At 37.5% G+C, this 21301-nt stretch overlaps 1 protein-coding gene across 1 annotated transcript in view; it reads left to right on the forward strand.

The window, feature by feature from the left end:
* The window catches only part of LOC114530192 (cytoplasmic dynein 2 heavy chain 1-like), a 31939-nt gene extending 10714 nt beyond the window's left edge, over nucleotides 1-21225 (forward strand). Inside the window, exons 21-74 of the mRNA XM_028551771.1 lie at nucleotides 64-196; nucleotides 430-660; nucleotides 965-1087; nucleotides 1421-1715; nucleotides 1979-2217; nucleotides 2471-2653; nucleotides 2735-2958; nucleotides 3085-3194; nucleotides 3430-3638; nucleotides 3966-4142; nucleotides 4549-4844; nucleotides 5292-5574; nucleotides 5892-5990; nucleotides 6172-6335; nucleotides 6842-7088; nucleotides 7158-7309; nucleotides 7386-7530; nucleotides 7778-8210; nucleotides 8401-8633; nucleotides 8946-9312; nucleotides 9712-9932; nucleotides 10025-10162; nucleotides 10270-10544; nucleotides 10799-10922; nucleotides 10994-11115; nucleotides 11537-11623; nucleotides 11804-11930; nucleotides 12348-12599; nucleotides 12723-12821; nucleotides 12946-13069; nucleotides 13191-13248; nucleotides 13329-13434; nucleotides 13586-13705; nucleotides 13810-13944; nucleotides 14167-14310; nucleotides 14397-14486; nucleotides 14853-14918; nucleotides 15107-15157; nucleotides 15237-15314; nucleotides 15520-15724; nucleotides 15923-16032; nucleotides 16106-16282; nucleotides 16735-16845; nucleotides 17099-17254; nucleotides 17394-17478; nucleotides 17600-17745; nucleotides 17855-17920; nucleotides 17993-18097; nucleotides 18463-18579; nucleotides 18786-18995; nucleotides 19101-19300; nucleotides 19441-19525; nucleotides 19811-19927; nucleotides 20032-21225. Of these exons, the coding sequence (XP_028407572.1) occupies nucleotides 64-196; nucleotides 430-660; nucleotides 965-1087; nucleotides 1421-1715; nucleotides 1979-2217; nucleotides 2471-2653; nucleotides 2735-2958; nucleotides 3085-3194; nucleotides 3430-3638; nucleotides 3966-4142; nucleotides 4549-4844; nucleotides 5292-5574; nucleotides 5892-5990; nucleotides 6172-6335; nucleotides 6842-7088; nucleotides 7158-7309; nucleotides 7386-7530; nucleotides 7778-8210; nucleotides 8401-8633; nucleotides 8946-9312; nucleotides 9712-9932; nucleotides 10025-10162; nucleotides 10270-10544; nucleotides 10799-10922; nucleotides 10994-11115; nucleotides 11537-11623; nucleotides 11804-11930; nucleotides 12348-12599; nucleotides 12723-12821; nucleotides 12946-13069; nucleotides 13191-13248; nucleotides 13329-13434; nucleotides 13586-13705; nucleotides 13810-13944; nucleotides 14167-14310; nucleotides 14397-14486; nucleotides 14853-14918; nucleotides 15107-15157; nucleotides 15237-15314; nucleotides 15520-15724; nucleotides 15923-16032; nucleotides 16106-16282; nucleotides 16735-16845; nucleotides 17099-17254; nucleotides 17394-17478; nucleotides 17600-17745; nucleotides 17855-17920; nucleotides 17993-18097; nucleotides 18463-18579; nucleotides 18786-18995; nucleotides 19101-19300; nucleotides 19441-19525; nucleotides 19811-19927; nucleotides 20032-20190 (8809 nt within the window). The 3' untranslated portion in view covers nucleotides 20191-21225. The remainder of the gene's footprint in view (nucleotides 1-63; nucleotides 197-429; nucleotides 661-964; nucleotides 1088-1420; nucleotides 1716-1978; nucleotides 2218-2470; nucleotides 2654-2734; nucleotides 2959-3084; nucleotides 3195-3429; nucleotides 3639-3965; nucleotides 4143-4548; nucleotides 4845-5291; nucleotides 5575-5891; nucleotides 5991-6171; nucleotides 6336-6841; nucleotides 7089-7157; nucleotides 7310-7385; nucleotides 7531-7777; nucleotides 8211-8400; nucleotides 8634-8945; nucleotides 9313-9711; nucleotides 9933-10024; nucleotides 10163-10269; nucleotides 10545-10798; nucleotides 10923-10993; nucleotides 11116-11536; nucleotides 11624-11803; nucleotides 11931-12347; nucleotides 12600-12722; nucleotides 12822-12945; nucleotides 13070-13190; nucleotides 13249-13328; nucleotides 13435-13585; nucleotides 13706-13809; nucleotides 13945-14166; nucleotides 14311-14396; nucleotides 14487-14852; nucleotides 14919-15106; nucleotides 15158-15236; nucleotides 15315-15519; nucleotides 15725-15922; nucleotides 16033-16105; nucleotides 16283-16734; nucleotides 16846-17098; nucleotides 17255-17393; nucleotides 17479-17599; nucleotides 17746-17854; nucleotides 17921-17992; nucleotides 18098-18462; nucleotides 18580-18785; nucleotides 18996-19100; nucleotides 19301-19440; nucleotides 19526-19810; nucleotides 19928-20031) is intronic.
* Nucleotides 21226-21301: the final 76 nt, after the last annotated feature.

Genomic DNA, 21301 nt, shown 5'->3' on the forward strand with positions numbered 1-21301 from the left:
TATGAGTATATTATATTTTATATCTTAATCCTGAAGTTATATCTTGCTTATTTCCATTTCAAGGTCAATCATGGCGGACGTTAAGGGAGACAATCGTGTTCTGTCTCTTGTTGCAAGATCTGGTATCCGGAATATGCTGGTAAATTTGTTGGATCAACTTCAGCGATGTCAGAAATCACTAAATGAATTTCTGGAGGTAAATCATGCAGTAGAGCATGCGACTTGCCTTTTTCACGTTTCTATTTGAGGTTTTTGCATCTTTCTAATCGATGAATACAAGCATTGAAAATGAAATTTTTTTAACTGCATGTAATAATTGATGCAATCATACATAATGTCATTTTTCAAAATTTTCCATAAAAAAGTTACACGTTGTTTACTAATTCTCTCATTTATGTACCAAACTGTTTTAATCTTTGTATATCACAGGAAAAGCGATCTCTCTTTCCAAGATTTTATTTCATTGGCGATGATGACTTACTTGAAATTCTTGGTCAATCTACAAATCCAGTAGTCATTCAATCTCATCTCAAGAAGTTGTTTGCGGGTATACACAACGTTGAGTTTGACGACGGATGCAAGAATATCATTGCAATGAAGTCTTTGAAAGGAGAAGTTGTGGCACTTAAACGGCCAGTTGCGGTCACCACTGAGGTTGAGGTAAGTACTGACTATGTTGGCTTTGTTGCGTGTATGGTATACAGAACACTGATTTCCCCACAATTTTTTGCCAGAATAGGCATGGAGTATGTAAAGATGACCAAAACCCCATTTAATACTCGACGTCGCTCAGGGAGGCCGGGGGGGAGTGGGCTTGGTTCCGAACGTTACAGTATTTAATCCGCAAAATTTTCCATTAACATATTCCAGTTTTTGTTCCTAAATATTACAATATCCTTGTCAGCTTAGATATAGCACCTGTATTAACATCAAATATGCATTTTTATATAAATTGTAATTCTAGGTTTGGCTAGGTAACCTCGCGAACGAGATGAAGGATACTTTGAAAGAGTTATTAGTGGAGTGTTTAAACGCTGGTAAAAAGGGTTCAAAAACTGGCGTTGATCCTTCCATGTATCCATCACAGGTCAACATTTACATTATTACTTCAAGTTAAATGGTTCCTTAAGGCCGTTTTCCACTCTTCGCAAAAACCTACTCGCAAGCTCGCCGCCGTCGAGTGCATGGTTGCATGTAGTTGAAATCAACTTAAAAACATGAAAACCCTCGCAGCCAACTTGCGAGTTCGCCATTGCGATGCGTGGAGAAGAGCCTTTAATCATATCCTACTGTATGCAGTTGTATTTTTTGACTTTTTTTCTTGATTATTTTTTTCTATACAGATAGTATGCTTGCACTGTATCGAACTATATGTTTTGTTAGCGAATGAATTTTAGTTATTGTATAATATCTCTTTCAGATTTTATGCCTTGCGGAACAAATTCAATTCACCGAAAGATGCGAAGCGGCAATTCGCAGTAAAAGTTTGCAAGAATTCTCAATCGAGATGGAATCTCAGTTAGATTCGTACGCCAATACAGATATTTCAAATGGCGCTGGAGATGCCGCCAGCGCTGTGTTGGAACTCAAATGTAAAGCATTGATTTTGGACACAATTCATGCAATTGATGTGGTTCAAAGTCTAATCCAAAATAACGTTAAGTCCTCTGAAGAATGGTTGTGGCAAAAACAACTTCGGTTCTACATTGAAAAAGGTACGCACGCGCATTAGGAATCAAGTTATTTTTTCGTATCATCTCTAATGCAACATGTCACATGCACGTACAATACAATAGAAGTTTGTGGTTGTATTTTTTTAATTCGTAATGTTGTTGTATATATGTTAATATGTTAAAAACACATGTTATAAAAACATACATGTGGAGTACATATGTGTGGTATGTACAAAGTGTATTGAATCTTTCGCAATGTAATATCACATTTTAAAGTAGTTTTAGCAACGCTTCATCTCTTGAAGGTCAGTGCAAGATCCGCATGGTGGACGCAGAATTTGACTACACTTACGAATACCAAGGCAATGCTGCCAAGTTAGTACACACTCCTTTGACAGACAAGTGTTACCTAACATTGACTCAAGGTATGCATATGGGACTGGGTGGAAATCCATACGGACCTGCTGGTACTGGTAAAACTGAGTCAGTGAAAGCCCTTGGTGGATTGTTTGGAAGACAAGTGCTGGTATTTAACTGTGACGAGGCAAGTGTTTATTGTTTGTTTAGAACAACTCTTCTACCCGTTTATTTCTTCTACCCCCGCGGATAATATCATCTCCGAGAGACTCTAGACCCAAGTTTCGCTTCCGACATATCCAGCCTAAAATTAGGAAAATTATAGTCATGCTGGACTCAAGCCAGTCAAAGTCATGTATTATTGCTGGACTCACATCATGTTTGTGTATGAATTGCAAAGTATTCGTCAAAGTTGACTCTAATTAATATTATATACACAGGGAATCGATGTGAAATCAATGGGTCGTATATTTATTGGCTTGGTAAAATGTGGAGCTTGGGGTTGTTTTGACGAGTTTAATCGTCTTGAAGAAGCAGTTTTATCTGCGGTCTCAATGCAAATCCAGACAATCCAGGCTGCTGTCAAAAGACGAGAATCTCACACAGAGTTATTGGGAAGACAGGTTGGTCTAATTTTTGTCAGATTATATATTTATTATATATACACACATATATAACATATTGTGGATTTTATCTGGATCTAGGTTGATCTTGATCCAAACTCTGGGATATTCATCACACTAAATCCAGCGGGAAAAGGTTATGGTGGTCGTCAGAAATTGCCAGATAATCTGAAACAACTCTTCCGCCCTGTGGCTATGACAAAACCTGATATTGATCTCATCGCCGAAGTTATCATGTTTTCCGAAGGCTTTAAGGAAGCCAAGAGTCTTGGCAGGAAACTTGTGTCAGTTTTCAACTTGTCTCGGTAGGTTATGTACATTGGTTTCCTTGTTTTTATCGCAGTACATGCATGCATCGTGTATGAAAGCTGTTCATCTTCTTCTTTCCGGTCAAAATAGAAAATCGTTTAACAGTTTCCTCCGTCGTTTAGGGAACTTTTATCATCGCAACAGCACTATGACTGGGGTTTAAGAGCCATGAAAGCTGTCCTGCCATGCTGTGGAAGTCTTTTACAGGCTTTGAAGCAGTCCGGAAGCCAAGGTATTAAGATATCTTACGTGAAAAGGCTACATCCATAAAACAAAATATTTGTTTAAATTGTCAGAGGATCATTGACCACTTTACGCGTGAATACAGTTTAGAAGTTTCTGTATTTGTGAATTTGTAGCAGGACTCGTAATCTTCATGTGGGTGAAGGCTAGTTAGGAGTGTCAAAGCACTCACTGAACGCCGCCGAAATTTTTACGATTCAATCTATTCGTTGTTTTGATTATAGTGGATACCAAAGTGGAAGCAAAAGTTGTTGTGCAAGCGTTGCGACTTAATACTTTATCAAAGTTGACGTTTGCTGATTTGAAAAGATTTGATGGTCTTGTGCGAGATACTTTTCCCAATGTCGAGTTTCAAGATGTGGATTATGAGAAGTTGGCTGATGCTGTCAGAGAGTCTGCTCAGGAACTTAATCTTGTTGTCATGCCAACACAGGTTAGCTTAATGAAAAGCTAATATTTGTGGTTTTGATGCTTGCTTGAAAACTTTGCTTCATGAAAACGCTATTTCAAGAACTTATATGTTATAATACAACCATGCAATGATGCAAACTGCAGCACAAATGCCTGTGAAAGCTCTGGATAGATCCGTAAATCGCTACAGCTTGGTTCAAATTTCGCGGAATTGCTGTAGTCGGAAAAACCATTCAGACCAACCTTTTCGGTTTACGCTATGTCATTAACCTAAATATTTATATGTACAGTTCGAGGAATGATGGTGTTTCTGTTGATGTCAGTTATTTACTATTTCGTGATGTTTTAGATCAAGAAGACACTCGAGCTTTACGAGCAACTTCGTCAGCGCATGGGCGTGGTCGTTGTCGGACCGTCAGGTTCTGGAAAGACAATACTGTGGAAACTTCTCCGTACCGCACTTGGTAAACTCGATCAAGTTGTTAAACAATATACTATGAATCCGAAAGCAATGCCTAGAACCCAGGTACTGTAATATATTTCATTTATTCACTTATACACTGTAATCTGTTTACACTAAATTTGCCTGCGATTTATAGCGCTAATGTCTTCTTTTGGTACGTAGATCCAAACAAGCGAATAGTTATGAATGCTACAAGTACTTGCATGTACCTAGAATCGATAATGATCTTTCCGTTCGCATCTATTAGAAAAAATTGCATCAGCATCGCAGTCAAAATTGCGAGAATAAACGCGCGTTTGATCGTCGGCAGACTGTCGTTATCTAGTTCAGGTGGAAGGAAACAGTTTTAATTGTTTTCGTATGGCTCCCCTGAATTTCCTATATTCTATAATGAATCGAAGTATTTTGAGCAACTGCTGTCCATCAATCCTAGTGGTCGTCAAATTAAACTCATGGTTTATTTCTTTAGTTGCTTGGTCAAATCGATATGGACACACGCGAGTGGACGGATGGAGTACTAACTTATGCTGCTCGTCAAGTCGTGAAAGAACCTAAAGAAATTCATTCGTGGATCATCTGTGATGGTGACATTGACCCGGAGTGGATTGAGTCTCTTAATTCTGTCCTTGATGATAACCGTTTACTAACCATGCCATCTGGAGAGCGTATTCAATTTGGTCCTAATGTTAATTTCTTATTTGAATCCCACGATCTGAGCTGTGCTTCTCCTGCTACCATTACAAGGATGGGAATGATATTCTTAAGGTGCTTGTATTGATGATTATTATATTCAGTTTTTCACATTTTTTGTACACTCATTATTAAGGCATTTTGTATCTAGTTTTTTCTCCAAAATCTAGCGTTTTTTTTTCGTTTCGAGCGATTGTATTTATGTATGCATTGTATTTTTTTGTCAGAGAATTGCCAGCCTTATGACGTAACCGCATTGACCGGACTGCGTATGGTTAGGCTCCCTCACTAGTTGCCATTGCTTTTCGCTCTTGTCCACACTCCCTCTTTCAATCATCCCCCCCTCCTGCTTTCGTTGGTTTTCGCTGCTTCCTGTTTTTTCATCTGATTAGTGCGTCAATTGTTCAGGTTCATCGATCTGCGCTGGGCTGATATTTTTGCACTCTTGCTGGTCTGCATGGGAATAAATAATACTAGATTAAACGTATTGATTTTTACACTGTATGATCGTCCTATTTCCAGTGACGAAGATATCGATGTGAAAGCGTTGGTAAAATCATGGTTACACGATCAGTCTGAGGAGCAACGTCATATTGAAGGATGGATTGAAGACTATTTCTACAAAGCTTTGGATTGGGTTCTGAAGCGTAACGATTTTGTAGTTGAAACGACTCTTGTAGGAGTTGTTATGAACGGCTTATCACATATGAAAAACATTAAAACGAAACTGGAGTTTGTCTGTGCCTTGCTGAGAGGCTTGGGCTCGAACCTGAATTCGGCGGCAAAAAATGACTTGGCTAAAGAGGTAAAGATTTAGTAATTATGATTATAATACTGTTGTGAACTTCAGTTCATTTAAAAATAAAAAAACCCAGGACAAGCTAGAGCCTTAGCACAAAAGTGAATTTTTGCCTACTCCTCCAAACGACATTATCCGCGGTAGTTGGTGAAAACACTGGTCTGGGATTTCTGAAACATTAGGTTTGATTCATGCTGGTGTGGTCGTAACTCAACCGTTGAACATCCCCTTGCTCGATTGGCCGAAGCCAATCGTTCTTTACTAAGCGTTTGACTTGAATGAAGTACAAGTATATGATGTTTGTAATTTATCTTCTCTTTCAGATTTTCCATTGGTCTCATGAAATACCCCCAGATCAAAAACGGCCACTGGATTCGTATTACGACAGCAAAATTGATCGGCTTTGCTCGTACCAGTTAGAAGTAAGTATCCACACACCCGAGATAATGCAAGCTTGAGATAACACTTGTTCCTGAGCTTTGCATTAGAAGCTAAACTGTGAAATAGTGAAAACCAATATTTAAACAAGGTGTAGTGTCTCGTTTATTTTTCGAAGATAAGATTGTATCTGCTTCCTATCATCGTGTACTTCTTCCTTTAAAGGTTCCCGATTCCCTCACTGCAGAGGATCTTGTTAATACCTCGGGCTACCTACCTGTTATCAAGACAGGTGACATCAAGCGGCAATTAGATTTCTTTAATCCTTGGTTACAGCCCAACAATAGACAACCGTTCATTCTTGTTGGACCGGAAGGGTGTGGCAAAGAGTAAGATGGATATGTTACGTGTATCTAAATTCTACTTCCCATTCAACTTCACGAATTCAACTGAGATAGGGGCTGTATATTAGGCTCATCGGGGAGTGTCGGTTTATATATCAGGGACGGGTTGTACGCTGGTCGGATAGCGCTATCCACCGGGTAATTCCCGTGTTTTGATATAATTTGAATTCCCGTGATTAAATTCCCGTGTTTTGATATAATTTGAATTGAAGTAATGTTTCTGTTTAACAATTGTTAGGTTACTATCTGTAATTACATTACTTTTCAAGCTTTTTTTGCACTTGATGAAAAAATTACTATCCGGTGGATAGCGTTATCCAGCCTTCCTACAACCCTCCCCGCAGAAACAGCCCATGCAGTGTCCGCCTGCGGTATTTATTGCGTTTGGTTTGCAGTAATGATTTAATTGTTGACATATGCCCTTGTCATTTTATCCCTTAGTTTTAAAAAGAATTGCAATCTCACATTCAGTTTTTGCCATGTGTTTTAAGGTTGCTTCTTCGTCATTGCTTTGAGAGTTTGCGTTCAACTCAAATAGCGATGGTGCACTGCAGTGCCCAAACCTCTCCGGTTCACGTTCTACAGAAACTGCAACAAACATGCATGGTGATTAGCTCGAATACTGGTAGAGTTTACAGACCGAAGGATTGTGAGCGGCTGATTTTGTATCTGAAGGATATTAACCTGCCGAAACCTGACAAGTGGGGAACAAGTCAACTGATTGCGTTCATGCAACAGGTACTTATGGTGGTGTTGGTAGTTCCTTAGTTGTGAGAATTGTCACGATTTCATTTGATCCTGTTCCAGGTGCTTACCTACAAGGGTTTCTACGACACGAACCTGGAATGGGTTGGTCTAGAAGGTGTTCAAATAGTAGCTTCGATGACTGCTGGGAGTGGACTTGGACGCCATAAGTTAACCAGTCGATTTACGTCCGTCGTACGAATTTGTGCTATTGAGTATGTTATCTTATTATATTTCTTCTCTGCAGTTTAAATCCACAAAAATAATCAATTCATTCACCTCCCTTTATAGTTATGCAGACAACGAACAGCTTCAAGCTATATACAGTGCTTATTTACGACCTGTGCTTCACCATAGCTTGTCTTCACATCCTGTTTGGGGCGCTGTAAGAAATATTCAAACACTAGCTCATACTATGATCACGGTCTATGAACAGGTACGACTAATTGTCTATCATTGATTGTGGCACATTCACTGATAACAACATAGCTATCGTTTTTTATGCTGAAAAATAAAATAAAGGTAATGCATGACAAACACTTTACTTTACGTTTTCACCTCATAAACGTAATTATTTGTGCTGATAGTTTGCTTGTGCATGAGGAATATTTTAGATTTTTAATCTGCCCCTAGTGACAGGGGGTTCCTTTAAAAGTTAAAAACGTTTACACATCTTTTTCCAGATACGTTCCAAGTTCACCGTTGACGACCGTTCTCATTATCTGTTTACGCCGCGGGATCTAACAAACTGGGTGTTAGCATTATTCCGATATATTGTTGACAGTTCTTCAATAGGAACAACCGCAGAACATCTTCTAGAGATATGTGCTTATGAAGCAAGACGTTTGTTTAGAGATCGTATGGTTGGGGAACATGCTGAGAAATGTGATAACATCATTAAGTCTGTAATACGTTCTGATTGGTCAGTTCATCTGGATAACCTGGATACTTCGTATTACGTTACATGGGGTGGCTCTGCAAAAGCAGTTGCTGCCGAGCAGACAGAAGCTACGGCTAGTACCAGTTCTACAAGTCTTCATGCGTTCGGACGTCCTTTGGGACGTTTAGATCCAACCGATTTGAAACAAGTTCTTGCTAAAGGAATGATAACATACGGTAAGTTAAAATTTTATCATACCTCACTATACAGTCACAGGTTTAAATGCAGAAATTAGAGAAGGCATCGGTCGAATGCATTACACGATTCACAGGCTAATGACTAATGTGGTACACTAGCGTCTTCCATGTTTGCATTCTCAGTTTTTATCGGGCTTCCAAGTAAATGTTTCATCATTGTTCTGTGTAGGTCGTGAAAACAAGGAGTTGGAGGTTTTGATATTCAGAGAGGTTTTGGAAAATATTGCTGTTGTTGATCGTGTGATAACCAAACCTGGTGGTTCGTTATTAATGGCTGGTCGTAGTGGCGTGGGTCGAAGGACTGCAGTATCACTGGTAGCGCACATGCACAGCATTGAACTCTTTACACCCAAGATATCACGTGGATACCAGTTGAAACACTTTAAAAATGACCTTAAGACGGTGAGTAAAGTAATACGAACATCTATAAAGTTATTTGCTTACATAAACATTAGAACTATCAGGGGGGCAGACTCGTTACTATACTGATTACTTTTTTAATAACTGTTGTTAACTTTAATGCATGCTTTAAATTCATATCGGTAAGGTTTGATCCAACGTGGCCACTTTTACCTCACTTGAAAACTACCGTGCATGGCTGTCATAATGGCTATCATGAGATTGACACAATAAATCACCGCTACCTTATATTAATTTAGATATAGACTTGTCTACAAATTGTCTATTCTTTGAAATAAAAAATTTCATTGTCAGGTAATGCAACTGACTGGTATAGAAGGAGAACAAGCTGTGTTGCTTTTGGAAGATCATCAGTTCCTCGAACCATCATTTCTAGAACTTATCAACAGTCTTTTAAGTGCAGGAGAGATCCCAGGTTTGTATACTCCTGAAGAATTGGAACCTCTACTCACCCCACTGAGAGATCAAGCTTCTCAAGATGGCTTCCGTGGAACGCTTTTTTCGTATTTTGCCTCGCGTGTTAGCAAGAATCTTCATGTCGTATTAAGTATGGATTATTCTTCTCCAACATTCACTGCAAACTGTGAATCTAACCCGAGTTTTTTCAAGAGTTGTACGTTCGTTTGGCTGGACGGCTGGAGCCGTGAGAGTATGATGAAAGGTGCGCATATTTTGTATTTCTCGTTAAAACGTCAGCAGTTATACTGTAGTATAATGTAGGTAATTCATTAAGTCTTCACACGGGCCGGGAGAATCATACAGGTTCATTGGTTAACTGAAGTACGATATATAATATTTCTGCAAGTACGTGGACAACTTGTTGTAAAGAGAGTTGAGTCGGACAAATTATGTATTTGTAGTGCTATTCGATGGAAAAGAAAACTAAACATTATGATTACGTATTAAAAACGAGAATTTATCAACAAACTTATAATCCTCACGCTATTCCTTTTCCTAAATGTAGTCTTTATGGAACCTATAGGAAAAGCGTGAATTACTGTACCTCATTTTATTCTTATTAAAAATAGCCATTAATCGGTTGTTTTTTATTTCATTTCAGTGCCAGTTATGTTTTTAAGTGAAGAGGAAATGCATGTTTCCCAGAAAGCAAAGAAAAGTTCTGGAAATGAAGATGGAATTTCTAAGGGTTTCTTACAAATCCATGAATCATGTGTTAATCGCGGAGCTACGCCAAGGAAATTTATGACCTACTTAAAAACGTACAAATTTATATTTTCTGGAAAGAAACAGGGCATTGTCACCAAGCAGCAACATTTACAGGTGAGAAAAAACCCCAAAATGAATTTATAACTGTTTTGTTTTATGAATTAAGGAAAGGAGTAAATTGTATATTTTTTGCTTTTTATTATCAGGCTGGAGTTTCCAAACTAACTGAAGCAAAGGATTTGGTTCACAGTTTGAAACAGAAAGCCGCTCAACAGAGTACTGAATTGGCAGAAAAACAGGCTGAAGCTGATGCAGCATTACAAGATATTACAGCCAGCATGCAGGTGAGTTCCTACTAGCTGCTATTGTGGCAGCATCAAATTTAGGTTTTAATGCCCACCATGCACGCTAACATATATGAAATTGATTTCTCTATTCATTTACTCTTTAGCGAGCAAGTGAATCGAAAAGTGAGATGGAAGTGTTGAAGCAAAAGCAAGGTGAAGAAGCGGTGAAGTTGGAAAAACGTAAAAAAGCGATCGATATTGAATTGTCTGACATCGAACCTCTTATCCGGGAGGCCAAAGACGCTGTTGGGAATATCAAACCGGACTCTTTATCGGAAATACGATCACTGAGAATGCCTCCTGATGTTATTCGCGATATTCTCGAGGCTGTCTTGCGTCTTATGGGAATATTTGATACCTCTTGGGTCAGTATGAAGAGGTATGTAGTTATATTAAAATAAATATTTGTAAAAATGCTTGAAAAGCAATGAACTACATGTACAGATGTAGACCCAACGATTAGAGGGAAACTCTACTACAGTATAGGCAATAAAATTAGGGTAATAAGCAATGTTAATTGTAAAAAATGCTTTATTTCGTAGCAAGGAAACCTGGCACTTTTAAACATGTTTGACTTGTCTGAATGCAATTTCAGTATCTTTAATGGCATTTGCGATTTTATTTATTTTCTAGTTTTCTTGCTAAGAGAGGTGTGAAAGATGAAATTTGTTCTTTTGATGCTCGAAAGATCACTCCCGAAATAAGGGCTAGTGTTCAAGAACTATTGGATAAAAACGCAAATTCATTCGACGCAAAGGTATCATTGCATTTCTAGTATTAACTATGACCAGAAATTGGCAAACAAACTTATTAAACACGTTCTTACAGATGGCTAAACGTGCCAGCACTGCAGCCGCTCCCCTGGCATCATGGGTAAAGGCAAATGTGAAATATTCTGAAGTTTTAGAGAAGATTGAACCATTGGAACAAGAGCAAGAAAAATTGCAAAGGTACCGAGCTGTTTATATTGATATCTATCACTAAGGCCCGTATTCAAAAAGCTCACTCACACTCAAACTCATTGAGTGGGAGATCTTAATCTGCCCATAACGTTTCAATGGCGGTATTTTCAGCCGAACAGGGGCTTGATTTTCAGTGATTTACCTTATATCTTTTCATCTATTGAGAGAAAACTTTCTCATTGATCAGCATTAACAAAATTTATATGTCACACTCAATGAGTGTGAGTGTGAGTGAGCTTTTTGAATACGGGCCAAAGACTTACTATTCATTACAGTTTAAATTATCGTCATGGAAATATAAAGAGATGACATGCGTAATCACGAGTCGATGAAATTTTGCTTGAAGGTCGTAGTTTTACGTGGGGTATAGATATTATAATGCTGAAATGAAATATTTTATTACTTATAGGAACCTTCAGAAATCTCAAAATCGCATGGAAAAATTAAAGAAGGCTTTAGACGAGGTTGACCAGCAGGTAGCTGGTATGAGGAAAAGGTAAGACAATGTTAGGTAAACTACAGTGTAAAATTGTTTAAAAGTGTCCACTTAATTTCAGAATCACTTAAGAACCATTTCAGGGGAATTCAAGTTTATACACTGGCCTCAGCCTAAAATTAACCTTATATATGTCATTATTTGAGAAACTGTGTGGCGATTACACTATTTGAATTTTAGGTTTGAGCAACGTACTCAGGAAGCAACGCAACTTAAAATTGAGTTGGATAAAGCACAAGAAACTATCACAGCTGCTGAGACACTCGTTGGTAAACTGGAGGGAGAATTTAAGAGATGGACAGGCCAGGTATTATATTATTGTAATAAATAGTAGTTATTGATTACTATTATAATCACGTATTCACTAGTGCTTCTATAGCTGTCATTTCGTCATTATATGTATACCGTTCTGAAATTGTAAACCTCGTATTTTATAACGCTCTCATTTTTATCCACCCGTTCACCTTAGACTGAAAATTCTAATAAAGCTTCTAAAATTATAAATATTTTTAACAAGAGAACGTCTGTGGTTCCTAATATGATTATTCCTGGTTTTACATCAAATATACTCAATTACATGCAGCAGATTTGATAGACTGTATATAGACTATATATCTAATCTTTAATTCATAATGCAGGATAAAGTTGACATGTATGTGATGAAATGAAAGATGTACTTTTCATACGCGCTAACTACGTATGCTATGCTATGCTATGCTATTAGGTTCAAGAGCTAGCAGCTGAGCTGGATCAGTTACCCAAGAGAGCGCAGGTTGCTGCAGGTTTCATCACTTATTTAAGTGACGCACCTGAAGATGTCCGGAAAACATTGATGACGGAGTGGTGCGAGAACGTCGGCTTGCAAGGATTTGATTTCAGAAGATTTGTCAGCAGTGAAAGTGAACAGCTTATCTGGAAGTCAGAGGGCCTACCTTCAGATGACTTATCCATGGAGAATGCAATGGTTATTTTAAAGGTTTGATTGAATATGTCTTCATAACATCATTTCATTTACCACTTTTTTCTGGTATAATAGCAACAACAGCTTGTAAATCCGTAGATTTTCGCATTTATTTTTCTCATTTTCTCATCTTTGCAGAGTCAAATGACACCATTTTTGATCGATCCATCCTCCAGAGCAACTGCTTGGTTAAAAAACCACCTGAAAGAACAACGTTTAGAAGTCGTTAATCAACAGGTAAAATTTTCAAAAAACTCTTCTTCCTCTGCTTCTATACCTTCAGTGATATACGATGCAGTATTACGTTTATGTATTTGATGCAGTATATAGTGATACACTAAGTATGGGTATCTGTTTGTAGGACGCTAACTTTTCAACAACATTAGAACTGGCTGTCCGTTTTGGTAAAACATTAATAATTCAAGAGATGGATAGTGTTGAACCAATTCTTTATCCAATCATAAGAGGTGATTTAATCAGTCAAGGTGAGAATTGCTTACTGCAATCAACTTGCACATTTCAAGCTTTGAAAAGTCATAAAACACTCGTCGTCCAGTGCAGTCCTTAGTTATACCCCACGTAAATGTATTTTAAAATTTCATCTAGGTCCGCGATATGTCGTGCAGGTTGGAGAAAAAATAATAGATTATAACGAAGATTTCAAGTAGGTCCCTAGCATTGTATAGTACACTCGTTTATGCACACGCATATATTAGTTCTTCCAACATGACATATACCTTCCAGGTTGTTTATGACGACACGTAATCCAAACTTGGAACTACCTCCTGATGCAGCTTCTATCATTGCGGAGGTGAACTTCACAACAACACGAGCTGGTCTGACGGGTCAGGTAAGTTCAACTGCATCGCGTGACTTGATAAGCTAGGGACACAATCATATTGGTAGAACTTTACTGAATTGATAGTAATGTGTGTTCTCACTCAGTCTCATGTATTTTTAATATTATCTTTCATGAACAACAACGTATGCTTCTAATTCAGTTGTTAGCTATGACGATTCAACATGAGAAACCAGAGCTGGAGGTGAAAAAGACAGAACTTTTGAAGAAAGAGGAAGACTTGAAAGTTCAATTGGCAGAACTGGAAGAGTCTTTACTTGAGGTAAGTTTTTTGTTATCATTGTTTTACTCCATTAATAATTTGCTGACATTCAGCCTTCCCTGAATTAGACTCGAATTAAGCTATTAATTAATTTGCTCTTGTAGACTCTAGCGAAGGCAGAAGGCAATATTCTTGAAAACAAAGCATTACTGGATTCATTGAACAAAACAAAAGCAAGCAGCACAACCATTACAGAATCTCTTAATGATGCACATACCATTCAGACCACGCTCGACAAGGTATCGTAATTTTTTTTATTTGAAACATGAATGAGGTGCGATTTAGAATTCCTCGCCGTTACATGTAGCTACACACCTCTGTTCGGGTTTGTTAACCTTCTTTGAATGAATGGTCATCTTTTATGCATAGGTCAACGATTCGACATTGTCCTTTTAACCTGTTTGCAATTTCCTTAACTATGCAGCTATTAGTGATACTTTATATGTGTGTTTGCTCAATAGGAAAGAGACGCATTCCTTCCTCTGGCCGAAAACGGCAGTACATTATTCTTTGTCATCAGTGATTTGACCAAAGTCAATAACATGTATCAATTCAGTCTGGGTGCATTTTTGAGGACTTTTCAACGTTCTCTGGAATTACCTGATGTATGTATTGGATATAGGAGCATGTGTATAAAAATTTATATGCATGTCGAGACATGCATGTCTTGACGAGATTTCATCTTGTTTAGGATTCGTGTACAACAGATTCTCGCATAAAAACATTGATGGGTTCATTGCAGTCATTGTTATATGACTATGTTTGTAGATCTTTGTTCAAGGTAAGAAGTCATCAATTCTCGTGGTACTGGTACTTGTAATGTTTATAGATAATGATCTAAGATCGTTCATATACATGCTATAAACCACAGGTGCAGGTATCAATCTATTCCACAGTTGGCAATGAGTAACCGATATTTGAATACCATGATTACTTGCAATAGATCAGTATAGTTCTCATTTCACTGTATGGTAGTGTATCTTGTTGAGATTCCAAATTAACTGGGAAGCAACGTGATATCGTATGATTCTAAATCAGGAATTTGCATCTTTTTCTCCAAACTAAGCTCTTCTGGCGGACGTACTAAGGGCGAAACGTCGATAAGTTGAACTAGCTGGATTAAGTAATTTTACACCTTTTATTTTAGGCTGATAGGTTGATGTTTGCTTTGCACATGGTCCATGGTATGAGACCAGATGCTTTTAAGGAAAACGTACGTTTCCATTAAAACATATTTACTGCTATAAAGTATATGTGCCAAACTGAATAAATGGTTAGAAAAGTGTTAGAGGTAACGAGGGATGCAATTTCTCGCTATGAAACAACCTCTAAAGATACATTATCGATCATCCTCGAATCTCACTCATCATTGATGTTTTGAAACGAAAAATTTCTTTTAAGGAATGGGAATTCTTTACTGGACTCCTTGTAGCAGATGTTTTTAAACGACAGGTATAAAACTAGGTTTGTTTATTCCGCGGTAATATGTAGTTGAATCAATTGGTTTAATTATTCCTAAATATTGTTTTAGGATTCCAGCAGGAGTTTGACTGATACATTACCATCCTGGATTGATCCCGATAGATTCTCCGCTGTTGGAGCTTTGAAGGTTTTTACAGATATTTAAAATACCATTTATGATATAAATCTGCAACATATGACTTTTCCAAACTATACGCGAAGAATAACCCGGCAGGCATTTACATGGGTTATACAGTTAGGGCCATAGGCTGCCACTGCCGTTTGAGGTAATTAAGCTTGTTACGCTGCAAGTTAAGGGCTTTGCCCTCTAAATAATTCATGTTTATTTGCAGAGTGTGTTTGGTAATTTGTTTGGACAACTGGACTTCAATAACTCAGATCAGTGGTCAGCGTTCTCACGTAGTTCTCAATGTGAACAAGAATTTCCACCATCAATTGCAAAAAAGATCACTCTGTTTCAACAACTCTTGACAGTGCAAGCTCTACGACCAGATAGATTGCAAAGTGCTATGATTCAATTTGCTTCCAAAGCCCTAGGTAAGATACTCCAACAACATAATATATGATTTCGTTCCTGAGAGAACATGCACGTGTCAAACATTATCGGTACAATCGAAGAAGGGAAACCTGTATGAGAGTTATTGGAGCAGAATTATTTCTCCGTCTGTTTTGTTATATGATGAATGCATGCTACATGCCTATAGTTCAACTCCATTTCATTTTTTCCTGATAAAGGATTTAAGGAGCTTTCTCCGCCAGCAGTCAATCTTAAAAAGTTGTTGAAGGAGACGGTTTGTCGTGAACCAATACTGATTGTGATATCACCTGGTGCTGATCCATCTCAGGTTTGTAAAATTGTACAATTCAGTCAAATGAACCACTTTAAAAATTTTATTTCCTTTTTCAACGTACATGCAGGAATTACAAGACATGGCGGCGGAGGTGATTGGTTTAGAGAAATTCCACCAGGTTGCTATGGGCCAGGGACAGGCTGATATTGCCATGCAGTTGTTGCATGATTGTGCAAGAAATGGGGAATGGTTGTGCTTGAAGAATTTGCATTTAGTAAATGCATGGCTTCCGACATTGGAGAAGGTATAACATGACTTAATCATACTGTATTTATATAGAGAATAATACATGGATGCGCGGAAATATGGAATTTATTTCGAGTGTTGAGAATAATATCGAACGAGCGAGATATCTTTCTCAGCACGAGAAATAAATTCAATATTTCCAACCATCCGTGTATTTTTCTGTTTATTATATAGTGAAAAATTGTTTTTTTGAAAAGTTTTTTATCCCCCTTCCTGATTCCAGATCGGTGGATCAAACACGATAATCGCATGCACATGTGTTATTATCATGAATAATCGCACATCTGTTATTATCGCTTTTCAAAATGGTGGATTCGTCAATAAAACCCTGCAGATTATATAATTAATAGTAATAATAAATACAGCATATAGCAGTGATATGCAAATTTTTGTAATCTTACAAATGTTCAGTTATAATATTTAGTTATAATATATGAATTTCGTTTTTAGGAATTGAATTCGCTGAATCCTCATGAAAATTTCCGTTTGTGGCTTACAGCCGAAAGTCATCCTAAATTTCCTACCATTTTGCTTCAGACCAGTCTTAAAGTGACGTACGAGGTTAGTTCTGATACTAGATTTATTAATATCAAAGTGTATATATAATACAGATTACCATTACATGTATGCGAATTGCAAAATATATGACACCGTTTAGTCATATTCTGGACATATTTTCACCATATTTAAGAATTAATCTAATAGTAATAATATTAACTTTGCATAAATGGTTTTACTGAAACTGCTGCGAGAACACTTCATTAGTTTGGGCCAATGAATGACGATGATTATTGATGTTAACTACTTATTGCAGTCACCGCCAGGAATAAAGAAGAATTTACAAAGAACTTACGAATCATGGACGCCTGAATTCATTAAACGCGGAGAATCGTCTGTTCGTGCCCAGGCTCTTTTTGTATTAGCTTGGTTCCATGCGGTCGTTCAAGAGAGAAGAAATTATATTCCTCAGGTATAAACTAACAACTCCCATTTACACGCAACTATTTGGTTACATCTTATAAACTCAATTCATTATAATTATATCTGTTCACTGGTTATAGCTGAACTAGCGATGGTATTGTACTATGAATTCCATGTATAATCCTTAGGGCTGGACGAAGTTCTACGAATTTTCACTGAGCGACCTGAGAGCCGGTGCTGAAATTATCGATCGGTTATGCCTAAATGCTGCAGGTATGGAGGAAGGAAACTGGTGTTCTGTGTTGCAAATAGCATGACAATACCAGACATTGATCTGGTAGTGCATGAGTCTCGTGGCAGCAAAGCATTCTATACAGTATATTGTCAATTTCAGGTGGATCTGAGGTTCGCTGGAATTTCGTGCATGGGTTATTCGAGAATGCGATATATGGTGGTCGTGTTGATAATACATATGATCTCAATGTGCTGAAGTCTTATTTACAACAATATTTTGAACCCAATGTCGTTACTGGTGGTCAGGTACTCGTGTGACGTTCTATCGTCCATGTTTAAAGCTGCATGTGCAAAGCTTTTTGCTCTTGGCTCTTGGACTCAAATTTAAAACGCAATTTTGCAAATTTCATTTTAGTCATCTCGTGGTCGAGGAAAACGGGTGATACCTAATGTTTCCTTGCCAACATCCTGTCACTTGGAGGTATATAGGTTTGCTATCCGTATTTATTGTTTAATTCAGACTATTTACAGTCCAACATTACTTTAACTGCAGGACTACAAAGGAACGGTGAATTCCCTTCCTGAAACAGACAAGCCTTCATTTTTTGGTTTACCGGCAAATATTGACAGATCTGCACAGAGAATTGTCAGTTCACAGGTATCATGATAGTTTTCTTCTCACATATTTTCATTGGTTTTCAATCTTTTCCGTGGTTCTTTTATGCAACTGATTCAATCATGGTTATCATTTATAAACCTTAAACCTTTGACAATGAGCGAGGAAATTTCTTGTTTATATATTCTCACTTTGCCGTAATACTGTAACCTTTTTAAAAACACTTTTGCGATGCATTACTTATCTTCATGCCAAATATAGTCCAGTTTCAGAGAAGTAAGTTGATAGGCAATAATAAACAACCTTTTTTGAATAACATGTATTATGATGTATATTTCAGATGGTTAGGTACAAGTTGAAAATCATTTTCATGGTATTTTAAATTTTACTTGCATTTTCATGTACAGGTGATATCGCAGCTTAAAGTTCTCATGCGCTCAACTGTGGCTGCTAATAAGTTTGATCGTGAAAAATGGAGTGTTGAATTATCGCCATTCTTGAACTTATGGAAGAAGCTGAACCAGGTAGGTTCAGTTTCAATCTTCCTTATGTGTCCCTGTGAACGCATAGCTTTTAGTGTACTAAAGGTATGGGTGATACGTTTTCGGCATAAGGGGGATTATCCAGCTAGAGTATTGCTAATTCTATGGTTGTGCAGATTAATTGTGATTCTTATACAAATTTGTGATCTTCCGTCAACGCAATCACTCACCATTTGGATGGTATTTAGGGCTCTCAACTGATCCAAATGAAACTTGCCCCACCATCAGATAAAGGAGAGTCACCTGTCACCTCATTTGTTCAACTGGAGCGTTATAATGCTATTCGGTTGGTCCAACATGTTCATGGCTCATTGGCAGCTCTTAGTAAAGTTATTAAAGGAACCACTCTTCTCACTGCTGAAACTCAAAACCTCGCCACCTCACTAATGAAACAAGAGGTAGTGAAACCGAGTTTTAAAATATTAAAAGATTTCACAATTTTATGTACGAATACGTGTGTTTGACATGTAAGAAAACGTGTGTTTTATTAAATTTATCTGTAGGTTCCGGATACTTGGTGTAAGAGCTGGGAAGGGCCAGGTGATCCAATTCAGTGGTTGCGATCACTGGTTGCCAAAACACTTGCCTTGGGATCATGGGTTGAGAAATGTGAGAAAAAAGCATTACTAAGAGATACGATTGACCTCTCCGAACTATTCCATCCTGATACATTTTTAAATGCTCTGCGTCAACAGACTGCAAGGTATGGATTTCGTTTTTCATTTTATCCAGCGAATCTGCACATGCACTAAAATCAAAATAGCTCAAGAATATGCACATTCAACAAACGGTAGACCATTCGTACCAAGCACAAGGCCCTTATACTTCTACTGATCGTTCCAGAGCCATGAAATGCTCCATGGATGAATTGAAGTTTGCGGCAACATGGAAAAGTTCGGGAATCCAAGGAGCCAAATTCTCTATAAAGGTAATCATGGAGAATCATGCACAGATGCACGTCTCGCAGTTACTTTTCTTGTTTGAATTTTTGTCGTATATTATAATTTTTAGTGAATAATACATCATAAACAAACATAATTGATAGACATGCCAAGTTCACGATGTTGTTTTCGTATACGGTTTTTGTATGATTTAGTCTATTTTCACCCAGTGTATGAACTGCATGCATCACCTTCATACAAATTTTTGTTTATATTTCGTGTTACCTATATAAGTCTCACAACCCTTATTGTACTAAATTTGTGCTTTCTAGGTTGGGGGGTTGCAGTTAGAAGGCTGTACTTTTGATGGCACAATACTAGTAGAAAATCAACGTGATTCATCGACTGTTTCAGCAGTACCACCTTGTACTATTGCTTGGATTATGAAGGTATACTCGTATATGCATTCGTATTCGATGCATTAATCAGTTTAACCGGCATAGCCAATGCGTTAAGCATGAAAGTTTTGAAATGCTTTCTTGTTTTTTTTTAGAATCAGCCGGATGCATACAACAGTAATGAATGTCTTACCCTTCCTGTTTATTATACTATGGACCGTGAGAGATTGATGACAAGCATGAACGTGCCGTTTGGAGGAGAGAGAAGTCAGTGGATTCAATGCGGAGCTGCTCTTTTTCTCAAAAACCAATAATTCCACGCTTTAATTATGGTTGTTATTTTGATCCAAATGTTGTCTGTCATGTTGCATGTAAACATGATCTTCTAATTTTAGAAGTCAGGTGCAAAACAAAACAACTTCCAGCATGCTACAAGGTCACTGAAGCGACATAATTGTCGAGAATTAAACACGTAATCGCATTTCAGCCGTACCGAGCGTTTATATACATGAATATAAATCAGAATTTATGATGTCGTTATTTGTCACTTTGTTCATTTTAAGCATAATCACCTCCTTTTGAGAATTTAATTCACCATATATATATATATGAATTGTGACCATTTGAAACTTTTTTGGACTTGCCCATAGAGTTTAACTAATTTATCGATATGCAAGGTATTTATAAGTAACGTGTACAAATTTAAATTATTAAAATCCCTAGTTGTATTGTGGTACTGATCTGCTTTACATATATCAAATTCAGCCAAGGTTATATTGACCAGAAAACATAGTAGGTTGGAGGAACACTGATGTAACATCGTTCAAAAACAAGTTGTCAACAACTTATTGTGATCGTGCATGAATATATTTTTCATATGTGGTAAGCCACGGACGCTATTAGAAATGTTCTGCCGCGAATAGCAAAGGACAATTGCGCATGCGCTGTGTTCACCTTGGACATGCGTGCGTCATTAGGTAACTATAAATCCAAACAAAAGTACGGATATCAATAAGCACCGTGTTAAATTGAGTTACGGTTCAATGTTGGATTTTATTTTGCTAATGATGCCGGATAAATATATTACAATTAAAATGATTTTACTGCTCGTATTAATTGTGAGACGCAACAGGCAAAGTAAATATGACGCGTTGGAGTAATTGGTGGGATCAAAACAATTTTCTATTTTTACCAGTTTTAATGTAGAGGCTGCTCAATGTCCGCAAATGCGTGCGACATGCGTCGTGGTGTGGGTCAATTTGAGTTGTTTTCTAATAGTGTTTTACGACTAGTACGCCCACTGCATTTCTCGTTCTCCCAAATTCCCACGCGTGTTTCTATAACTGTATATAACAAGGAATTTTCTTTCTTTTTCCTAAAAATAGTGCTTTCTAACTATATATAGATAGGACTTATACTTGTTCT

This window comes from Dendronephthya gigantea, unplaced genomic scaffold (genome assembly GCF_004324835.1).
Source record: "Dendronephthya gigantea isolate DGI-Jeju-01 unplaced genomic scaffold, DenGig_1.0 000001F, whole genome shotgun sequence".
NCBI classification, from domain to species: domain Eukaryota; kingdom Metazoa; phylum Cnidaria; class Anthozoa; order Malacalcyonacea; family Nephtheidae; genus Dendronephthya; species Dendronephthya gigantea.